Source organism: Amphibalanus amphitrite, unplaced genomic scaffold, assembly GCF_019059575.1.
Source record: "Amphibalanus amphitrite isolate SeventyFive unplaced genomic scaffold, NRLGWU_Aamphi_draft 000374F_arrow, whole genome shotgun sequence".
Lineage (NCBI taxonomy): Eukaryota > Metazoa > Arthropoda > Thecostraca > Balanomorpha > Balanidae > Amphibalanus > Amphibalanus amphitrite.
The window spans coordinates 240,465-258,075 of NW_024881868.1; the positions used below are offsets into that span (position 1 = coordinate 240,465).

The 17,611-nt window shown below is 46.5% G+C and overlaps 2 protein-coding genes across 2 annotated transcripts; one reads left to right on the forward strand and one right to left on the reverse strand.

The window, feature by feature from the left end:
• The first annotated feature begins 77 nt into the window (after nucleotides 1-77).
• On the forward strand, nucleotides 78-11,057 carry LOC122389855 (organic cation transporter protein-like). The gene is made up of 13 exons (XM_043382308.1): nucleotides 78-257; nucleotides 951-1,164; nucleotides 1,411-1,636; nucleotides 2,882-2,985; nucleotides 3,507-3,661; nucleotides 4,065-4,233; nucleotides 4,566-4,686; nucleotides 4,871-4,977; nucleotides 5,239-5,373; nucleotides 5,869-5,948; nucleotides 9,928-10,115; nucleotides 10,479-10,615; nucleotides 10,864-11,057. The coding sequence occupies exons 2-13, from the start codon at nucleotides 1,022-1,024 to the stop codon at nucleotides 11,006-11,008; spliced, it is 1,710 nt and encodes a 569-aa protein (XP_043238243.1). The 5' UTR covers nucleotides 78-257; nucleotides 951-1,021; the 3' UTR covers nucleotides 11,009-11,057.
• Nucleotides 11,058-13,160: 2,103 nt separating this feature from the next.
• Nucleotides 13,161-16,918, reverse strand: LOC122389856 (2-oxoglutarate-dependent dioxygenase citB-like). Its single transcript, XM_043382309.1, has 6 exons — nucleotides 16,568-16,918; nucleotides 16,111-16,232; nucleotides 14,545-14,663; nucleotides 14,142-14,337; nucleotides 13,718-13,940; nucleotides 13,161-13,503 (listed from the first exon to the last, which is right to left on the reverse strand). The coding sequence occupies exons 1-6, from the start codon at nucleotides 16,729-16,731 to the stop codon at nucleotides 13,323-13,325; spliced, it is 1,005 nt and encodes a 334-aa protein (XP_043238244.1). The 5' UTR covers nucleotides 16,732-16,918; the 3' UTR covers nucleotides 13,161-13,322.
• Between the last annotated feature and the right edge of the window lie 693 nt (nucleotides 16,919-17,611).

Sequence of the window (17,611 nt, forward strand, 5' to 3'; positions counted from 1 at the left end):
CCATCACAATCATATCAGACCGTATCTTTGAGTTGCCATCTCTGTGACGTAGCTGATAAAACCATAAGAGCGTGACCATGCTCTAGAGGTGGCAGATGCCTTGATAAGACCAACAGCTTGAGGTGGCTTTCGGCTCCATCATGTGACAGTGAATCCTTGTTATATAGCGTCGCGGTGCTTCTAGACGATTGATCGCTTGTTTCGGTAATTTGGCTGAAATCGTTATGCTTGTATGCTGTTGGAGACTCGTTGAGAAGGTGAGGCTCTTATGAATAAGTTTGTAATGTACTTCAATCGTATTTGGTGTCTATATATGTTTTACATTTCCGAGTAAAATGGTTATTTTACGTATAATATGAAAGCTATCAGACGTTACCCGTTTTCACGAAGGTTATCTGACACACATTTGGTCACATTTAATGCGATTTGGTCAAATTGGGTTCATGGGTGCTTCATAGTTATTTTCAGCTTGGGTAGGAATTTGGAATAGTTGCTTATATACCGTATTTACCAAATCATCAGACATAATTTTCGATCAAAACATTAACATAACTTCAAGCTGTAAAAATATTTGCTCTAAAACGAATTTGGTTAGATTTGGTCAGGCTAAGTGCATTCGCCAGAAAAACCGTCGTGAAAACGGCTATTGTGATTAGGTTTTGACGGATGATGTTCATTTCCTTCGTTTTTGATGATTTCTAAACAGACAATATCCGATAAGGATATTGAGCATTACAGAGGTTAAGGATGTTATCAACTATGTGCCTGGCATTGTTTGTGCTATGAGTAGTATCAAGTGGAAATTTGTAGAACAACGTGGCTGCTTTTTAGCAATCGTTCAATGTCGCCATGAACTTATTGCGCGGCTAGAAATATTCATTTATTCATTCATTCATTTATTCATATATAATCAGCATCGCTCGTTACCTGCTCCGCTGTCCTTACGACAGTAGGGAGGTTGCAGCCGCACTCCCAGCACTAGTCTGCGGGAGTACTGTAACGTGGTCAGCGAGAGTCGACGATGGACGTCGAGGAGGTTTTGGAGAGGATCAACGGCTGGGGCCGCTACCAGAAGGCCGTCTACCTGCTGGCCTGCCTGACGCCCATCTTCGCGGCCACCGTCACTGTCGGCTACTCGTGGACGGGATACATCAGCGACCACAGGTAACGCCCGCTGAACTGCCGAACCGCTGCACTGAACTGCCGAACCGCTGCACTGAACTGGTGAACCGACGCCCGCGCCAGCTTATGTTCTATGCTGTATCGAAGAGTATTGTAAAATGCTTTAGGAAAAGTCTTAGCGTCGCAGTGTTCTCCACATTCTATCGGTGAAAACATAATGCCTAAATTTGGTATTGACCATATATTCCAATCCCAACACTTCCCCGCCCCCGGTGCTTCCCTGCGCAGGTGTCTGGTGGAGGAGTGCGAGGACCCCAGCAATGCCACCTACGACTCACCGTTCCTGCGCTGGTCCACGCCGGCGGACGCCGACCACACGTGGAGCCGCTGTCAGAGGTACCGGCCCACCTCAGTCGGAGGCTGCACCAACACCAGCTTCTTCACCAACCAGACCGAGTCGTGCTCCCGCTGGGTGTACGACAAGTCCGTCATGGAGAGCACCGTGGTGTCCGAGGTGGGATACTGCAGCTATTTCGAAAGCCCCATTTGGCCTCGTACTGTTTTAACCCTCGCCCTGGCAGGGCATTTTTCATAACACGGCCTGGCAGGGGGGGGGGGGTCGATGCGACCCCCCTCGCGATTGGCTCCTATGGCACCTAGAAACACCAAATTTGGTAGGTAGGTGGGCCCCCTGGAGTTCGCCCCTGTGCAAATTTGGTTGCTCTAGGTCAATATTTAGGGGGGTTTTGGGGGGAATAAATGTAAAAATGTCGCAAAAAACAGGTCAAAAGTTTTTCGCTTATATAACTTTTGATCTAATTAAGATAGAGCGAAAAGAAAAGCACCAGTGAACTCCGCACGTCAAGGCGCGTCGAATGATATACTTTTAGCTTGCTTAAGTGTACTTAAATATTTTTCTTAAATTTTAAGTAAACTTAAATTAATAAATTAAGTTCAAGTTAGCCAAATTGCATCATATCGCATATCATTCGATTTGGCTGATCACCAGGAACACAATGATACCATTTTTAAGCTCTAGCGTCATTATGTGCCAAGTTATTGGCAAAAACGTCATTTGACCTCAGTTGACCTCATTTGACCTGACCCATGGATAAGTACACCAAACAAAGAAGCACCAAGTCACCTGCTGTTAAGTACTGTGGTTTCAAAGCACAAAAGTGATAGAACGAAGCGGATATCTCCAGTATTTTCCGAATTTAGTATTTTCCCATAGGCTTAACATTACGACGTAATGACCTCTAACTGACCTCAGGTCAGTGACCTCAAAAAACCCGAACTATATGTTATACAACTCGGTAAACGTAGCACATCCTGAAAGTTTGAAGGAAATCAGTCGAAAACTGTGAGTTGGACAGGTGCAAAAAGAAAATTGAAATTTGACCATGACCTTGTACCGGTTTTTCTGACCTGGTGACCTGACCCAAGGTCACCTGGACCTGAAATTTTCAGGTCATATGTAAAAAGGTTGCCCCATAGGCTGTACCAAATTTTGCGGCGCTGCGCGCGGCCATTTTTACGCTATTTTTTGAAAAACCTTAGGGGGGTCGCATCGACCCCCCCCCTGCCAGGGCGAGGGTTAAACTAACATCGGTTGCTAGCTTTTCTGTCTCTATGTATCCTCTGTGTTTTGTGTTTCCAGTCTGACTTGTTCTGTGTGTTTCCAGATTGGCTGGTGCATGTGTTTCCAGTTTGACCTGGAGCGTGTGTTCCCAGTTTGACATGTTCCTTGTGTTTGCAGTTTGACCTGGTCTGCGACAGTGCCAAGCTACAGCCACTGGTCAGCAGTCTGTTCTTCGTGGGCACAGCGCTCGGCTCCGTCATAAGTGGCTTCGTGGCCGATCGGTGGGTCCACTGTAAAGTGAATAACTACAATCGTCCTAAGTAATCACACAACAGCTTTCAGAAGCCCCCTACTTTTGTACATATTATCTTTTCCTTGCGTGTTTCATTCTCATTTATTGATCCTTTTCTAGATAATTGACCTTGATCTTGACATTTCATGATCTTTGGCTTCCGGGTATCACCGGTAGTCGGAGTTGGAGAGTTAGAACTCTCCAATTCTGAATCATTGATATCTTATCCGATAGTCACTGAATGTATAACTATGCATTTATAAATATGTATAGGCCTATGCACCTGATTGGACAGAAAGTATCTAAACCAACACCACACATAAATACTTCTTACCTAGTAGTACTGTATGTGGTACTCTGTGTAGCATGGCCTCAGATACGATTCCTTACTGATGCATGCACATTGTCGTCTATCAAGTAGCCCGTGTGTCGCCTGATGTAGACAGTTCATCCATTTCCAGGTACATACAGTCGTATGTCGTCTGATGTAGATACTCCATCCCTTTCCAGGTACGGCCGTATGATAGCTCTGATGTGCAGCATCGTCGGCACGGGTCTTTTCGGCGGTCTCGGCGCCCTGGCCTCCAGCTACGGCACATTCACGGCCATGAGGTTTCTGAGCTCCATTTGCCAGTACGGACTGTTCGGAGTCGCCTTTGTCTGGTGTAAGCGTTCTTCCAATCCAAGAGTTTTTTTTTTAAGAAAATGTCAGCACTGTTTATTATTTGTTGGTGTTATCTGTAATAGTACTAATAGTATTTGAAATTGTATTTCATATCAATGACATGAATAAGCCATTAATAAGAATACCTGGCATTTGGACCCTCCAATAGGCTAGACAAAACATACAAAATGAATAAAACGTTACGTGTTAGTGAGAATAGTGGCTAGTGCATTGACCGCTAAAATAGAAGTGGAAGATTAATTCTAAATTACTGCTATAATAAATTACTGCTTTTTTATAGCAACATAACTTTCGTTTCTTTCTCATTTTGTCAAAAAGGTAGGCATAGCAATATGGAGAATACATCCAACTATGACAAAATGTCTGCCAATGGCATCTTCCAGGTACAGAATTCACGTCGATAGAAGTCCGTGCCTTTTGCGGCATTATCATCAACATATTCTTCGCCATCGGCGAGGCTCTGTCTGGGGTGTTCCCGATATTTGTCAAGGACTGGACGTCACTGCAGCTCATCTACTCGGTCCCCGTACTCATCTTTGTCTCATACTGGTTGTAAGTTATAGGGATACTAGTTACCGCATTGGGGTGCCACTTCCGTAACGGCCTGTAAAAAAAAAAAAACGGGACCGAGCGGAACGGTCACCTGAATGTGATACTTGAACGTCGTGCAAGAGTGCCGGTGTGGCTAGATGAGGGCAAATACGCCGTCATGATCGATGCATAGCAGCCAACGAAAGGCGGGATAAACGTTTGTGTGTGGATGCTGCGATCGTGTCTCGGATTTCATTTTGGTGCATGAAAAATGACAATAAATTTACGGTCGATGTTACAGTGTCCAAGAAATGGTGAATAATGTAATGCTCCAGTGCATTTGGTTGTTTCAGCCTTGTTCCTGAGTCTCCTCGATGGCTGATGGCTACCAATCAACCGAAGAAGGCAGAGCAAGTGCTGAGGAAGATTGCGAAATGGAACGGGACTACATTCCCTGAAGAACTGCTAAAAAAGGTGATAGTTAATCGTACAGCTGACCAGAAGTCAGTTATTCAGTTTGACTTTGAACTGGTCCACTCACATGACGCTCGGCGCGCCGCATGATAAATATAAAATGTCACAATCGATATAGTATTTTAGAAAACTTCTGCGGAACGGAACTGTTTTAACAACATCTTGCATTTCTTTTTTTTTTCAGAATAACGTCGAAAGCACGGAAGAGTCTCCTTCTACCACTGAAAGCTTCCTAGACGCAATGAAATCTCCTGTACTTCGTCTCCGAGCAATCATCCTTTGCCTGCAATGGTAACATCTTGATGCGGCTTATCCTTGCGTTTTACGCATTCTTCTTCGCTTATAAGTACTTTTCTGTATTTGATCTATACGTCAAATGGTGTTTCACAATGGGTTACCGCAACGAATACACGCAACGCTTCGTGTAATGAAATATTGAGATAAATTCATAACGTGAAGATATTTGCCGTTGAAGAGATTCATTTGGTTAAGTTTCGTGCAAACACCAGATAACCAGTTGTGAAAAAGGCTCACTAACACACGCGTCCTCAGGTTCGTTGTCACTCTGGTCTACTACGGCATCGGCATGGTGTCTACAGAGTTCGGTGGCGACGTCTACGTCAACTTCATCCTGACGATGCTAATCGAGATCCCCTCCTACCTCTTCTGCGCCTTCACCATCAACCCGTGAGCAGGCAGCCGTCTTCACATATCTTGTGTGCTTCTTCACCAGAAGCGGTTTTGGTTAGAGTGATAATTGCTGTAAGAAAAGGACTAAAAGTTAATGTTTTTCTCACAAATCCTACCGATTTCTGCCTGAGTAAACACGTCTTAGATGTCGAGGCCTGCGGAATGATAGCCATTGCAATTGCGTGCCTACCCTCTTGGCGGATGGTTCATAAATCGTATTTTTTTCTAGTCATGCTTCATGAGAGCTGTAAGCAATCTCTGAACATGACCAGAACTTGCTGTGTTGATGAATATCAGGTGTATAAATAAGCATCCATATTGAATAAGTCATGTACCACGTCACCCCTCCAGTATCAAACTGGACACAACCGGCTGTAACTTGTCATTACCGCTCGCCTCTGAGCCGTCACATGGCTTCCATCAGATTCGTGTCACGCTGATGGGAGCGGCACTTTATGATCGGTGACAGCAGCCGGTGCTGTGTCGTTTCAGACTGGGACGAAAGCTGGTGATTGGCGGCGCGTTTGCACTGACAGGACTGGGAACGATCCTCTGCGCCGTGGTGCCAGATGGTGAGGGGGGAGGGCGCCCGGAGGGTCACTGGGTACAGTAGGTCTACTAAAAAAGTCCCCCGCTCCAGAGGCGGCCGGCCGGCCGAACCCCCGGATTCCAGCCCCGACTCTATTGCGCAGGCCGTGGCAGCGACACGGGTCAGGTCGCGGCGCCCGGCGAGTGGGTCAGTTGGCGGCGGCCGGCCGTGGAGTGAGGACGCCGTGTGTGGGGCGCAGAGATGCCGCAGTGCAGAGGAGGGGAAGATAATGACTGCACGATGCCGGAAATGATGCCTTTGTGATCTAAATTAAACACCGCTGCAGTGTATATACTCCCTTGCCCCATTCCTATTTTATCATAATCCTTCAATAATCCGTAATGGCCATTCAACGCAAGCAAGCAAACAAAACAACCCGTTTAGCGGCGACATCATCTCGGATAAAAAAGCGACAGTGATGATTAGAATAGACTTAGCGCGAGGGCAAATCGAGGGTATAACTATATGTATCACATACCGAGTATTTTATTCCCATCTAGCGAATTAAGATTGGGGATCTTGTCCAACAAGTCAGCGGCCGTTCTAGACACAGATAAATGCTTTGTTTTCGGTCGCATCATTATCTGCAATAATTCGAAGCGAGGTTTAACCCTCGCCGGCCGAGAAGAAGGGGTGGATGCCGCCACCATGTATTTTTTTGCGGTAGCTCAAAGCACACTGATGATAGAAGGCTGACATTTCACATGCCTTACATTTCATTCAAACCGGATCACTTGACATCAACCACGTTTTCAGGTCAGGTCACTCCTAACTATGACGTCTTAATTAGGTAAACCTCTGCACGGTTGTCGGTTATAAAATGATGCAATCCGCAATTCACTTAATGTCATATAAGCATAATGGGGAAATATGGAAACTGTTAATTTGGCGTCGGAAATGATCTGAAACTATACCTCAAGCACATGAAATCGTGACTTCATACATTCTTGGCAAGGTCTAATGCTTCACTTTTGTATTGGTATTTGGTCACCTTGCGTGACGTCATTTATGACTTCACTAGGGTCATACAAGTGCTTCGTCAATAACTCCCGATCAAAATGAGCTAGCCAGTCGGGACAGCCATCAATGGACTTTGCAAGACTTGCCGAATCAAATGTCATGCGACATGTCCTCCTTGCAACAGCTTCGTGACCTGCGTTGCTCTAACATGACATTGACCTGAGGTAAACATCCTAAATTGCTTCACCTAAACAAAAAAGCATATAAATCGACGCGTCTGAGAACAGAAAACACGATTGTACCGAAATGACGATAATGCGTTTAGTTTTTTACCAAAAAATCGATCAAATGCCTTAGGGGCCCTTGACCTGCCCTAAGATATTTTAAAATGGGGTACCAGTCGCTGCGTCACGTAACGACGCAAGCGCTCGTTTTTTTCCGCGAGGCTCTAGCAGCTAGCTCAATTATAGGAGCTAAACATGGGGTCGGGGAATCGCTCCCTTCTCACTCACTATTTGGCCGGGATAGTGTTTGCAATTATTGTTAAAATCTAGCATTTTAAGATTTCAAATGACCCATTTTTTCCCGCCCAAGTCTTTCAATTCAAGGTCATAACACCAGGTCACGTCAAGTGACCTTACCTCAAGGAAAGTGCCTGTGCTCATCATATCTAAATACACCGACTAACCGATCGCTTCAAAACTTTCAGCGATTTTAATGGGCAACAGTATATCTATATGTATTTGAAACGTTTACTTTGCAAGTTTGACATGGTTGACAGAAAGGCCGGGTCAATTTTGAGATCGCTCAAGTCAATGGGAGAAAATTGAATTGAACTGCGCTTTTTTGGACAGAACGCATAATAAACACTCTGAAAACATGTGGTGCTGAGATACAATACCGAATGAGAAAATTGTTTGTTTTGTTGGGGGCCATCTTTTTCGGTCTGAAAAAAAAACCCTTGCAGAGCTATGACATACCTAACTATGCTCTGGTGTAGTAATTGGGTTGTGTGAGCCAGCGACAGTGATCTGCGGAAGCGAGACTGTTCCCGTGGGACGATTGCCCTGTCGGGACGGTCCAGCCGTCTCCCAAACGGTCACCCGAAGAGGATTATGTGTCCTGGAATGGATCCGACATCAACTACTGGTTGGCTGGTGGGGTGACCTCCAGTCCAGAGAGGGAAGCATGAAGACTAGGGGCGATGCGGATTGGTTTTTCCTGAGGATAGCGAGGACGGAAGGAATCTAGCACCCTTGAACCTTCCTTATACTGAATGTATCTCAAGCTGTTAAATCTCCTAAGCGTTTTTTCTCGACATCGTCAAGGTGTCATTAACAAAAATATGAAATCCGGGAGGATAAATTAAATATAGAAATTGTGGGCTGGGGTGGAGAAATATGCCGAGTTGGGTTGCACGGGCGCAGCAAATCCGCCGCCGCCGCCTTAGCGGTGACCTTGACCTCCACCGCACGGTGCGGCTCCAAGCCAAGCCGGCGCAGCCGGCATGGAATTGGAAAGGCTCGTGCTAGCCCAACTCGGCACAATTGTCCGCCCCTGCCAACAGAACATTATCAGTTGCGTTCAACATACTCGTAAGCATGTTCACACATCCAGCTTACATATGAGCCATGCAATAATTATTTTTGATAGACATGCTTAAATTATGAAATCATCTGAAGTGTTTGTAAAGTTCCACGATACGGATCTAATATCCTGCTATGCATTATGACCATTTCTGGTCAGGTCATGGCTTTGAATATAGGCGAAATTTTTCAAATGACCTTTAAAGATCAACATTCGAAGCGTTTTCATAAGAGGAACACGAGGCTGGTAAAATTAATTTCATGCATGCTTTAAGCTAAAAACTTTTTAGTGTTTCTGGAAAAGCAATTGGTTTTCTCATAATACCTACTGATGGTGGCAACTGGCAGTTGTTGTTATTACATGCTAAGCCGTTGACCTTAATTAAATCTGACAATATTATTTAGACATAGCGGTAAACGAGCTGATTGTTGTGTTAGGTTAGGCTCTTTCGGTCGATTTCAGAGTGGGAAGGATGATAGGAATTAGGGGGAGACAGGGGGCCTGGGCGGGAGTCCTGGACCTCATGCTCCGCTGGGGCCGAGCCCATCACGTGGGTTGGATTGCCCTGACGCATGGATAGCCCTGGGCGGTATTTCACGGCCCCGCGCTGCAGCACGCTGCGCTGCGCTGCTGCATTGTTGCGGCGGTTGATATGAATTCGGCTCCACGCTAGCGTTGCGAGCTTCCGAGTCTGTTGATGTTTCCATGGAAATAGGAAAACCAATGCACCGGTGCGCGCAACGCACCTTGTCTAAGCAAAATTTTACCATCGATGACCTCTAGTGACATGACCTCTGGCTATGACCCGATCCAAAATTGGCTGAAGTATTTTTTTCTTCTTTTTGCTACTTTTGACGCTACTTCGAATACCACTTAAATGCCCAAAGCTGAGTTAAAAGAATGATGCTCAATCCCCATTTCCCCTCCAACAGGGCGTGAAAGTCTAGGCATTCCTGTGGGGCACGGGCTAACAATGACTATCTCATAATCATTGTGGCCATGAACATCTACTGCCATTCTTTAACACCGGTCTCGCTGCGCTGAGCGGTGGCCGTCCCGTTTGTTGGATTCTACAGCTGGCTGGCGGAAAGCGTTACCGGCCGCCTGTCCACCGCCCGCGGGCCGGACCGAGCGGTCCCGCTGACCCTACCTGACCTGAGCCCGGCGCGATATGGGACAGGCAGACGGGGGTTCGGCTCAGCGAATGCAGCGCCCACTGGTGCTGGGGACTTTTTTAATAGACCTACTGTACATGGTGTTCATGATCTGCTGAGGTTGACATTTTCTCATAAAGACCAATAGCAAATTATCACGTACTCTAAGCAAAACCATCACCTCTCTTGGACCTTAGGCAGCGAGACCATGAACAGACCCAGTCTGTTTCTTCACATCCTCGCTGTCGGTTTTTGCCGCAGATGCCGACCTGGAGTGGCTGACAACCACGCTGGCCCTGCTGGGAAAGTTCGGCGCCGCCTCTGCCTTCTCCACCATGTACCTGTACACGGCCGAGCTGTACCCGGACGCGCTGCGGGCCAAGGGCGTCGGGTTCGCCTCCACCTCCGGTCGACTAGGCGCCATCATCGCACCCTTCATCGCCGACCTGGTGAGCGCTGCGCCATCGGCGATGCGACCGCAGCGCAGCTGCGGCCTCCGGCTGACGAGCGGCAGACCGCATTAGAACGATGAATGAGTGCGGCTCTCTTTCATCGACAACTCAAGGCGTTTTGTATATGTCGTTAGAGCTAGCGTGTTTTTAGTTTAGGAGGGACTAATATTTAAAAAGGACTGGCGGCGTGAAAAATAGCTCAGGCCAATGCTTTCTAACAACCGCAGATCATAATCTGCGTGGATATGCCTTCCGCAATTTGCTAACAACAATCATAAAGAACTTATGCAACATCAGCGCGATTTCATTTTTATGTAATAAATGTGCGCTTTTGACCAATCTCATGTACTATTTACACAGGGTCAGGGTGACACCACTCTTCCACTGTGTATATTCGGCGTGACCGGTCTGGTGTCTGCTGGACTAACCATGCTGCTGCCGGAGACCAGTGGTCAGGACCTGCCAGTCACCATAGCCGAAGCGATCGAGTTCGGAAAGTAAGTGTCAGGTTTACCTATCCATCACCGGCAAAGTGGTAAATATTTCTGTTGTTTGCTGCCCTAATCTGAAATTATTCAGTACGGGTACAGGTAGTTAGCAAAAATAGTTTATTCGTAGAGCGCAGTGCCTCACTAAACCCACTTTTCTTCCAAAGTCAGCTTACCGAATTTTCTCATTTACCGGAAATGTTTCTCCTGATTTCCTGTACGGAAAGAAACTTGATGACAATGTTACTTTGTCGCAGGGGCCAGTCACTGCTGCCAATTCCGTGCCTGGTGGCCCGTCGGCAGAGAAAACGGGAGCACATCAGAGGGTTCGACGGACCCCAGATACAGCTGCCAGACACGGAAGGAGATGCCAGCGACCAGGGACATTCAAAGACAGTCTGACTTACTTCTCAAAATTACTACACAATACACATATGTGAACAGACATAAATAGTTTTTTAATGTGCTGTGTCGTGTCCTCGCTGCCGAAGACGCGTTGTGAATTATCACTGGATGATGATGACGGTAGAAAATGGAGGAGGCAAAACAAGGATTACAAAACAAGGATTAAAACATTAACCCTATTAGTGGCAGGCTCCTGGTTACCCCATATTAGTGGCAGGGGGGGCTGTTTACGACCCCCCCTTGATATCTCGAGATCTAACCGGCCGATTTTCAAAATTCAAACGGCATTCGATTTGGCTCAACGAGATCTACATTTCTAAAAAAAATAAAATTAAAAATGTCAATAGGGGGGTTGAGGGGGGTAAAAACGGGCAAATTGCAGATACATTTTAGACTGTTTATCACGGCCAGGTTTCTGAACCAATCTTAACGCAACTTTTGCCGATCGATAGAGAATGAACCAGGAATTCACATGGATCCTAAAAATATGCATTTTCAAAAATCATAGGCGGATACGGATCATTGAGATTGGGGGTACACAAAAAGTATAGTAAATAAGGTTTTTGTTGGTACTGTTTCTAAAAAGGGTGGCAATGGTCTTGTTATGTTACAATTTTCTTATGAGAGAACGACTAAAATTGTATTGGTCATGCATAGGCGGTGTCAGGGCACCTATGTTGGGAGGTAAAACATAACCCCCCTTTTTGGACGCCTGGATCCGCCTATTATAGCAAAAACGTGTCAAAAGAGGATGCACAATAACTGTATATGTTATCACATGATACCTTTCATTCACTGTTCGTAAAACTGGTGCAGCATCGTGATCTTCGCCCAAATGACTCGCTTCACGAATAGGACCCCCCAATTCCCAGTGCTCTGGAGCCGCCCCTGGTAAAGTTATGAACTTGAAATTTTCAGGGAATGTGCCCAATTTAGTTTTAGGAAAAGTCAGAAAATTTCAGCATCGTAGCTTCAGCGGTTTCGGAGATATTCCCGAAAAACCTGAGGGGTGGATAAAAACAACCCCCCCCTGCCACTAATAGGGTTAAACAAGGATCACATAGGCATGATGTGATGTAGCTTGAAATATCATGTAGTAAGGCGCACAGCAGGTCATCAGAAAGCTTTAATTCAACAAACACGCTCTTTAGGAAAATGGCAAAAGAACTTCATGGATGTTATTTTGTCGGAACTAACTAATGTGTCAATATTTTATTAAATACATGTATATGTCATGAACAAGGGGATGTAAAAGGACAGGGGAAACTGAAGCTTACAACAATGCCCACTGCCTAATATCTGGTTTCCGTCACGTGACCTCCGAACAGACGGCTGTAGGTCGTGACGATCTCGTCCGGAGTCACTTGCCTCGCGTGCCGACCCGCGCCACTCCATTGCGTAATTGTGGTCCGATGAGGAGCAACGTTCAAGTATGCGCAAATAAACCTTGTGCTTTGACTACTATGACCTGTCGACGAAGCTTAGGAAGCATCAGCTGCGATTCAGAAACGCTCTCTGATAACGTGAACAGAAGTGGCGTGATAGGAAATAACACCAAATGGCACGGTCGGCATCTTGCGTGACGTCCACCAAATATCATAGGCTTAAAGGTCAAAGTCTAATGACGATATCAGTGGTTTTAAGTGCGTGTACGTACCTGAGTACCCTTAAGCATGTATAGGCGTGTTTTCGTTCTTCCTAAGCAGTGTAATTTATTGCGTCGCTATGGAAAAAGATTGTTTCCAGCTCTGGATATCTAGTTTGCACTTGTCAATTTATAGCTTTGGCTTTGGATCTTTCTGACGATATCCGGAGCACGATGTAGGTATCCTGCACCTCTTACCGGATCTGTAAATGTCAGAAATGATGGGTGCAGTTTGCTTATTATTTCGAATATAATGAGCTCAGACTTGAGATGAAAATTGTATGTGAGTAGGTACTACAAAGGAAACATGAAATAAATACTAATTCATTTTGAAATTTTTGGTATTTTGCTTACGCTTGGGTGCAGCTAATCTAAATTCGAGGAAGTAGGAAAGATAGAAAGTACCAATGGTGGCACGCTACTACTCGTATGCCTCAGTAAAAGCACAAAATGCTTTGTAAGAACTTCTGAATTCATTGAACTACCATTTGCAGACAAACCGTCAACAACTTATATCTTTATGTACATAATTTACCAATACCTGATTACCTCCAACAAGGAAGTACCTAATATTGCACCTGTATAGTTACTCCATCGTCACTGTCCATCATAATGGCCCTTTAGTTTTCACCTAACAAAGGAGCACATTACGTCTTGAAGCCTGATTCATTCGGCCACCAGCGACTTGGGGTACGGAATGTCCTTGAACTCGTAGAAGTTGTTGATCATCTTTGTGATGGCCCAGGGTCCGTAGCTGACCTCTGCCGGCTCCGCCTGACCAGAGCACGGCAGGCGCACCGACATGTTGGCCGTGTAGCGCGGCTCCAGGAAGAACGGCACTGAGAACCTGCCAACATGTCCAGGAGCGATGTCGAGAACCTGTGCGAATGCCGAGTAATTTTACTGAGAACCTGCATCATTGTATAAGAATGCACCTGTCTAAAACAATTTCCGTCTTTTATTGGGTTTTGTGCCTGTTGACGGTTTCAATAAATACAAATCGACAACCATAATTATGTTCTGGAAGAAAACGACCATAGCGGCTGCCGGCGCTAACTGACCTGTTGACGCCGTGGTCGATGACGCGATGGTTGGTGGCCTTCCACTTGCCGCCGGAGATGGTGGAGAGCATGTCGCCGATGTTGACGACCACGGCGCCGCTCCTGCACGGCACCGGCATCCAGGAGCCGTCGGCGCGCTGCAGCTCCAGACCCTCGTAGTCGAACGTCGAGACCATGGTGACGAAGCCAGAGTCGTGGTGCGCCGCGCACAGCAGAACGGCGTCTGATCGAACAGGGGGTCAGCTCGGTCAGGGTCGGACCAGGCTGGGTACTGGGACGATTGCTAAAAATATAACGAGGCTAAAAAAGCTCATAATAGTTCATAAAGTTCATAACAGTTCACGAGGCACCAAGTGCCGAAATTGACTACTGTAAATCCAGCGTCTCCATCGAACTATTGTGGATGGTTTCTTCAGATCCTCACCGTCTGTGGGGTCGCGGGCCGAGGCCGGGATGTCGCCCTGCCGGGGCGGGTAGTGCAGGTAGCGCAGCGTGGAGACCGGGTCCGGCCGGAACAGGTTGACCAGTTTGTCGGAGGGGGCGCCGCAGCCCTCGGCGGCCAGCTCCAGCAGCGTCATACCCGCGGCCGTCATCAGACCGTAGAACCGCACACTAAACTCCTGGCGGACGGCAGAACAATCATCAGAGACGCGCCCTGAACTGATGACAGATCCTGCACAGACGGCACTGCAGTCATCAGAAATGTACATTGAACTCCTAACAAACGGCGTTGCAAGATCATGAAGTGGTAGAAACATATAAGGATACTGAGTAGACTGTTGTAAGGAGTGCTAAAGCAGAAACTCAAGCTGAAGTTCCGAACGAACCTGAAACTTTCGCAGTCCCTCAGTGTCGCTGGTCTCAGGCCAGGGAGTAGGCTCGTAGAATATGTTTCCTTTGACCTTCTCTGGGTCGCTAAGTGGCTCCAAAGATGCCAGATCGTATCCTGCAACCGTGTTTGCAGCTATAATACAAATAATCACAATGGGCACGTTGTCCGTCAGAGGTAGTCAACTTTATCATTATAGGTAGTGTTTGGTAAATTAACAACATATACAACTAAATTACAACTTACAAGGTGCTATGCATAAACCATCTAATTTGGTTGGTAAGTTTCATATAAGAACGTCGCTTCTCAATGCCACGGAGCTGAGCGTGGGAAGGGGTCTGGAAACTCAAAATGACGGGACTCATGACACGACTGTCCCGTGGCCTGTCACATATCTGCGTAGCTCAGTAAAGTGACAACATAATTACGCACCAGGGAGCCTTATCTCTCAGTATAACGAGATCCGAGGCACTGAATCGCGGAGCAATCTTGAATTGCGGTGCTGCCACCTAGGGCCGCGATATTATTACTTGATGTTGGCTCGCACACAAATGCATTGGCACATGCTTTTCAGGTGGCCTTTTAATATATTGTTTTACCCTTCGCCCGTATAGGGAGGGAGGGTCGAACGGACCCCCTCGGTTTTTCCCGAATTGCTCGCGTAAAAAGCGGTCGATCGCGACGAATCTTTCAGTACCCTCGCGTTAATCAATTTTACACCGGCCCTGTAATTTTCATGACCCTGACCTAAATGACCTTTGACCTGTGACCTACCATTCAAGACCATGTTTGGCCGGAATCGCGATTCGGCGTATCTCGGCTCGCATTAGCCGCGCGTTTGCAGTCTTTTCGTGGTTTCAAGCGTTCAAACATGTGATTTGAATCAGTATGTGTGTCAAGGTCACCTGAAGGTCAGGTCAGGTCAATATCAAAATTTGATGACCTCGGTTCACTTTTTCGAGCTTTGCATGTTTCTAGGCTAGTTTTTGGAGCTGAATTTGAATTTGGCAACCATTTGCACATTGTCGAAATAGTTCTGGTGCCTTCTTAACATGTAACGAAGCTGTCAGAGGCGGTTGGCACCTACTACGAATACCCAGCAGGACCCCTACTGGTTGACCTGACCTGACCAGACCTGGCCTAAATGTATATAGACATCATCGGTGATCAAAGCTCAAATGATATTCGTCATCAGCGCCCCGAAAAACCGCGTTGCAACCACACTTTAGGAGTAGGACGTTCAAACAGGTCCCGATTTTCACGACTTTTGGGTCATTGACCTGATCTGGAAGGTCAACCAATGACCTGGGACCTTAAAATTGGATATCAACCGCTTCTTCTTGTCACGGACAACACGCTCGTTTTTTTTCGCGAAGCTCTAGCTTGATCAGGGGCGAAACGGCAAGGGGTGTCCAACGGACCCTCCCCCTCCCCTTATGCGCCCGCGGCTGGCAAAACACCATTTCAGGCGAGGGTTATTACAGCAATCGGTATTTTATCGTAAATATTTTGATACGTTATGCAAACATTCTAGTTAAATCAATACTTTTCACAATTTCCCTACCTTCCTTGTGAGACGAGTCTGTTTTATCCACGGGAAAATATCCACGATAGAGGAAGTTGGTCTTTTCGTTGAATTTCTTGCGAGCTATTCCCATCTTGACATCATCTGGTAGGTTGAAGAACCTGAGGAATGGTGTGTTATGACCATGAGTTATGACCGACCATTCGGAAGGTATAGTGAGCCCCTGGCTAAGCAAGTACACAACAGGCTTGCTGAATACACGTACAAAACTATGCAGAGCCCTTTTTCTATTTTCCCGTAAGTGCAGTATATTACGTGAAATGGAGTATGCGCTATGGCCGCTAAGGGCTAGTGATCACATGAAATCAATTGATAATAAAAAGAAAATAAAGAGACCAATCCCAACGCGTAATCTTATCGATATTTCATATATCTAACATATTGTGAGTCAGGGAAATCTCCTAGAAATTCTTATCCATTCCGTGCCCTCCCTCACCATCTGGTGTACGACATGAGCTCGTGCTCGTCGTAGCCGTCGATGCCTTCCACGTAGAAGAAGCCGTCCGTCTCCAGAGCGGCGACGAGTCGGCTGGCCAGCTGGGCGCGGCCCGGCCCGGCCGCCTGACGGAGGTCAATCACCGGCAGCGGGTCACAGGACATGGTCACTGTCGAGGGAGGGGACTGCCGCTCCGATAGACCTTCTGTGATTGGGACCGGCGGCCCGTCCGCGAGAGGTGCCGGCCGGCGACTGGCCAGTCTGTCCAGACGCGAGGTGCCCGCCCCTGGTTTACGGAGTCTAGCTCCACCAGCCGTAGGGCCGGCAGACGGCTCCAGGCTGACCCAGCCCCAGCCCGCCGGACAATTTGAACAGCGTCAGCACACCGCATTCCTTTAGTGCACACATTCGTTTCTAATGAAAATGCAGCCAATATGCCTTGATTTGCAAGCTACATGAGTTTTCCGTGCAAGTTTTGTTGACATTGGCCTTTAGCTGAAGTAATTAGTAGGAACATAATAAATAGATAATTTCTTGTCCATTGAAAACATAGTAGAGCCACAAGCCGCACGTATCTCTTGCTTTCACTATGTTAAGCGCAATGTACAATGTATTATATGCATTGCATGCATTAAATGTATTAGACCTGCATTTATTTCACTAATGTTTGGTCTTTCAAAATAAAAGGCGGCTTTTGATGCACATTCCTTTTTTATGCGGTCATAAAAGCACAGTTTTCATCAGCATCCGAAACTTCAGACCATTAGCTCATTTTCCTCACTCCAGTTGCACTCTCTTGATGGCCAATTTCGAAAATGCGTAATCCGAATATCGTACGCAGAAAATATATAGATCCCGCATTACAACTGAAGCTGGTCTGTTCTTTCATGCATATGTATACCTATCAAGTTTCTAAAAGTACAGGGCAGTCCAATCATATTGCATTATTTATTGCATGAAAAGAAGTATCATAAGGTTTTCGAAGACAAGTGCATCCAATCAATATATTCATCACCAAACGCAGGGCACGTTGCAAGACGGCGG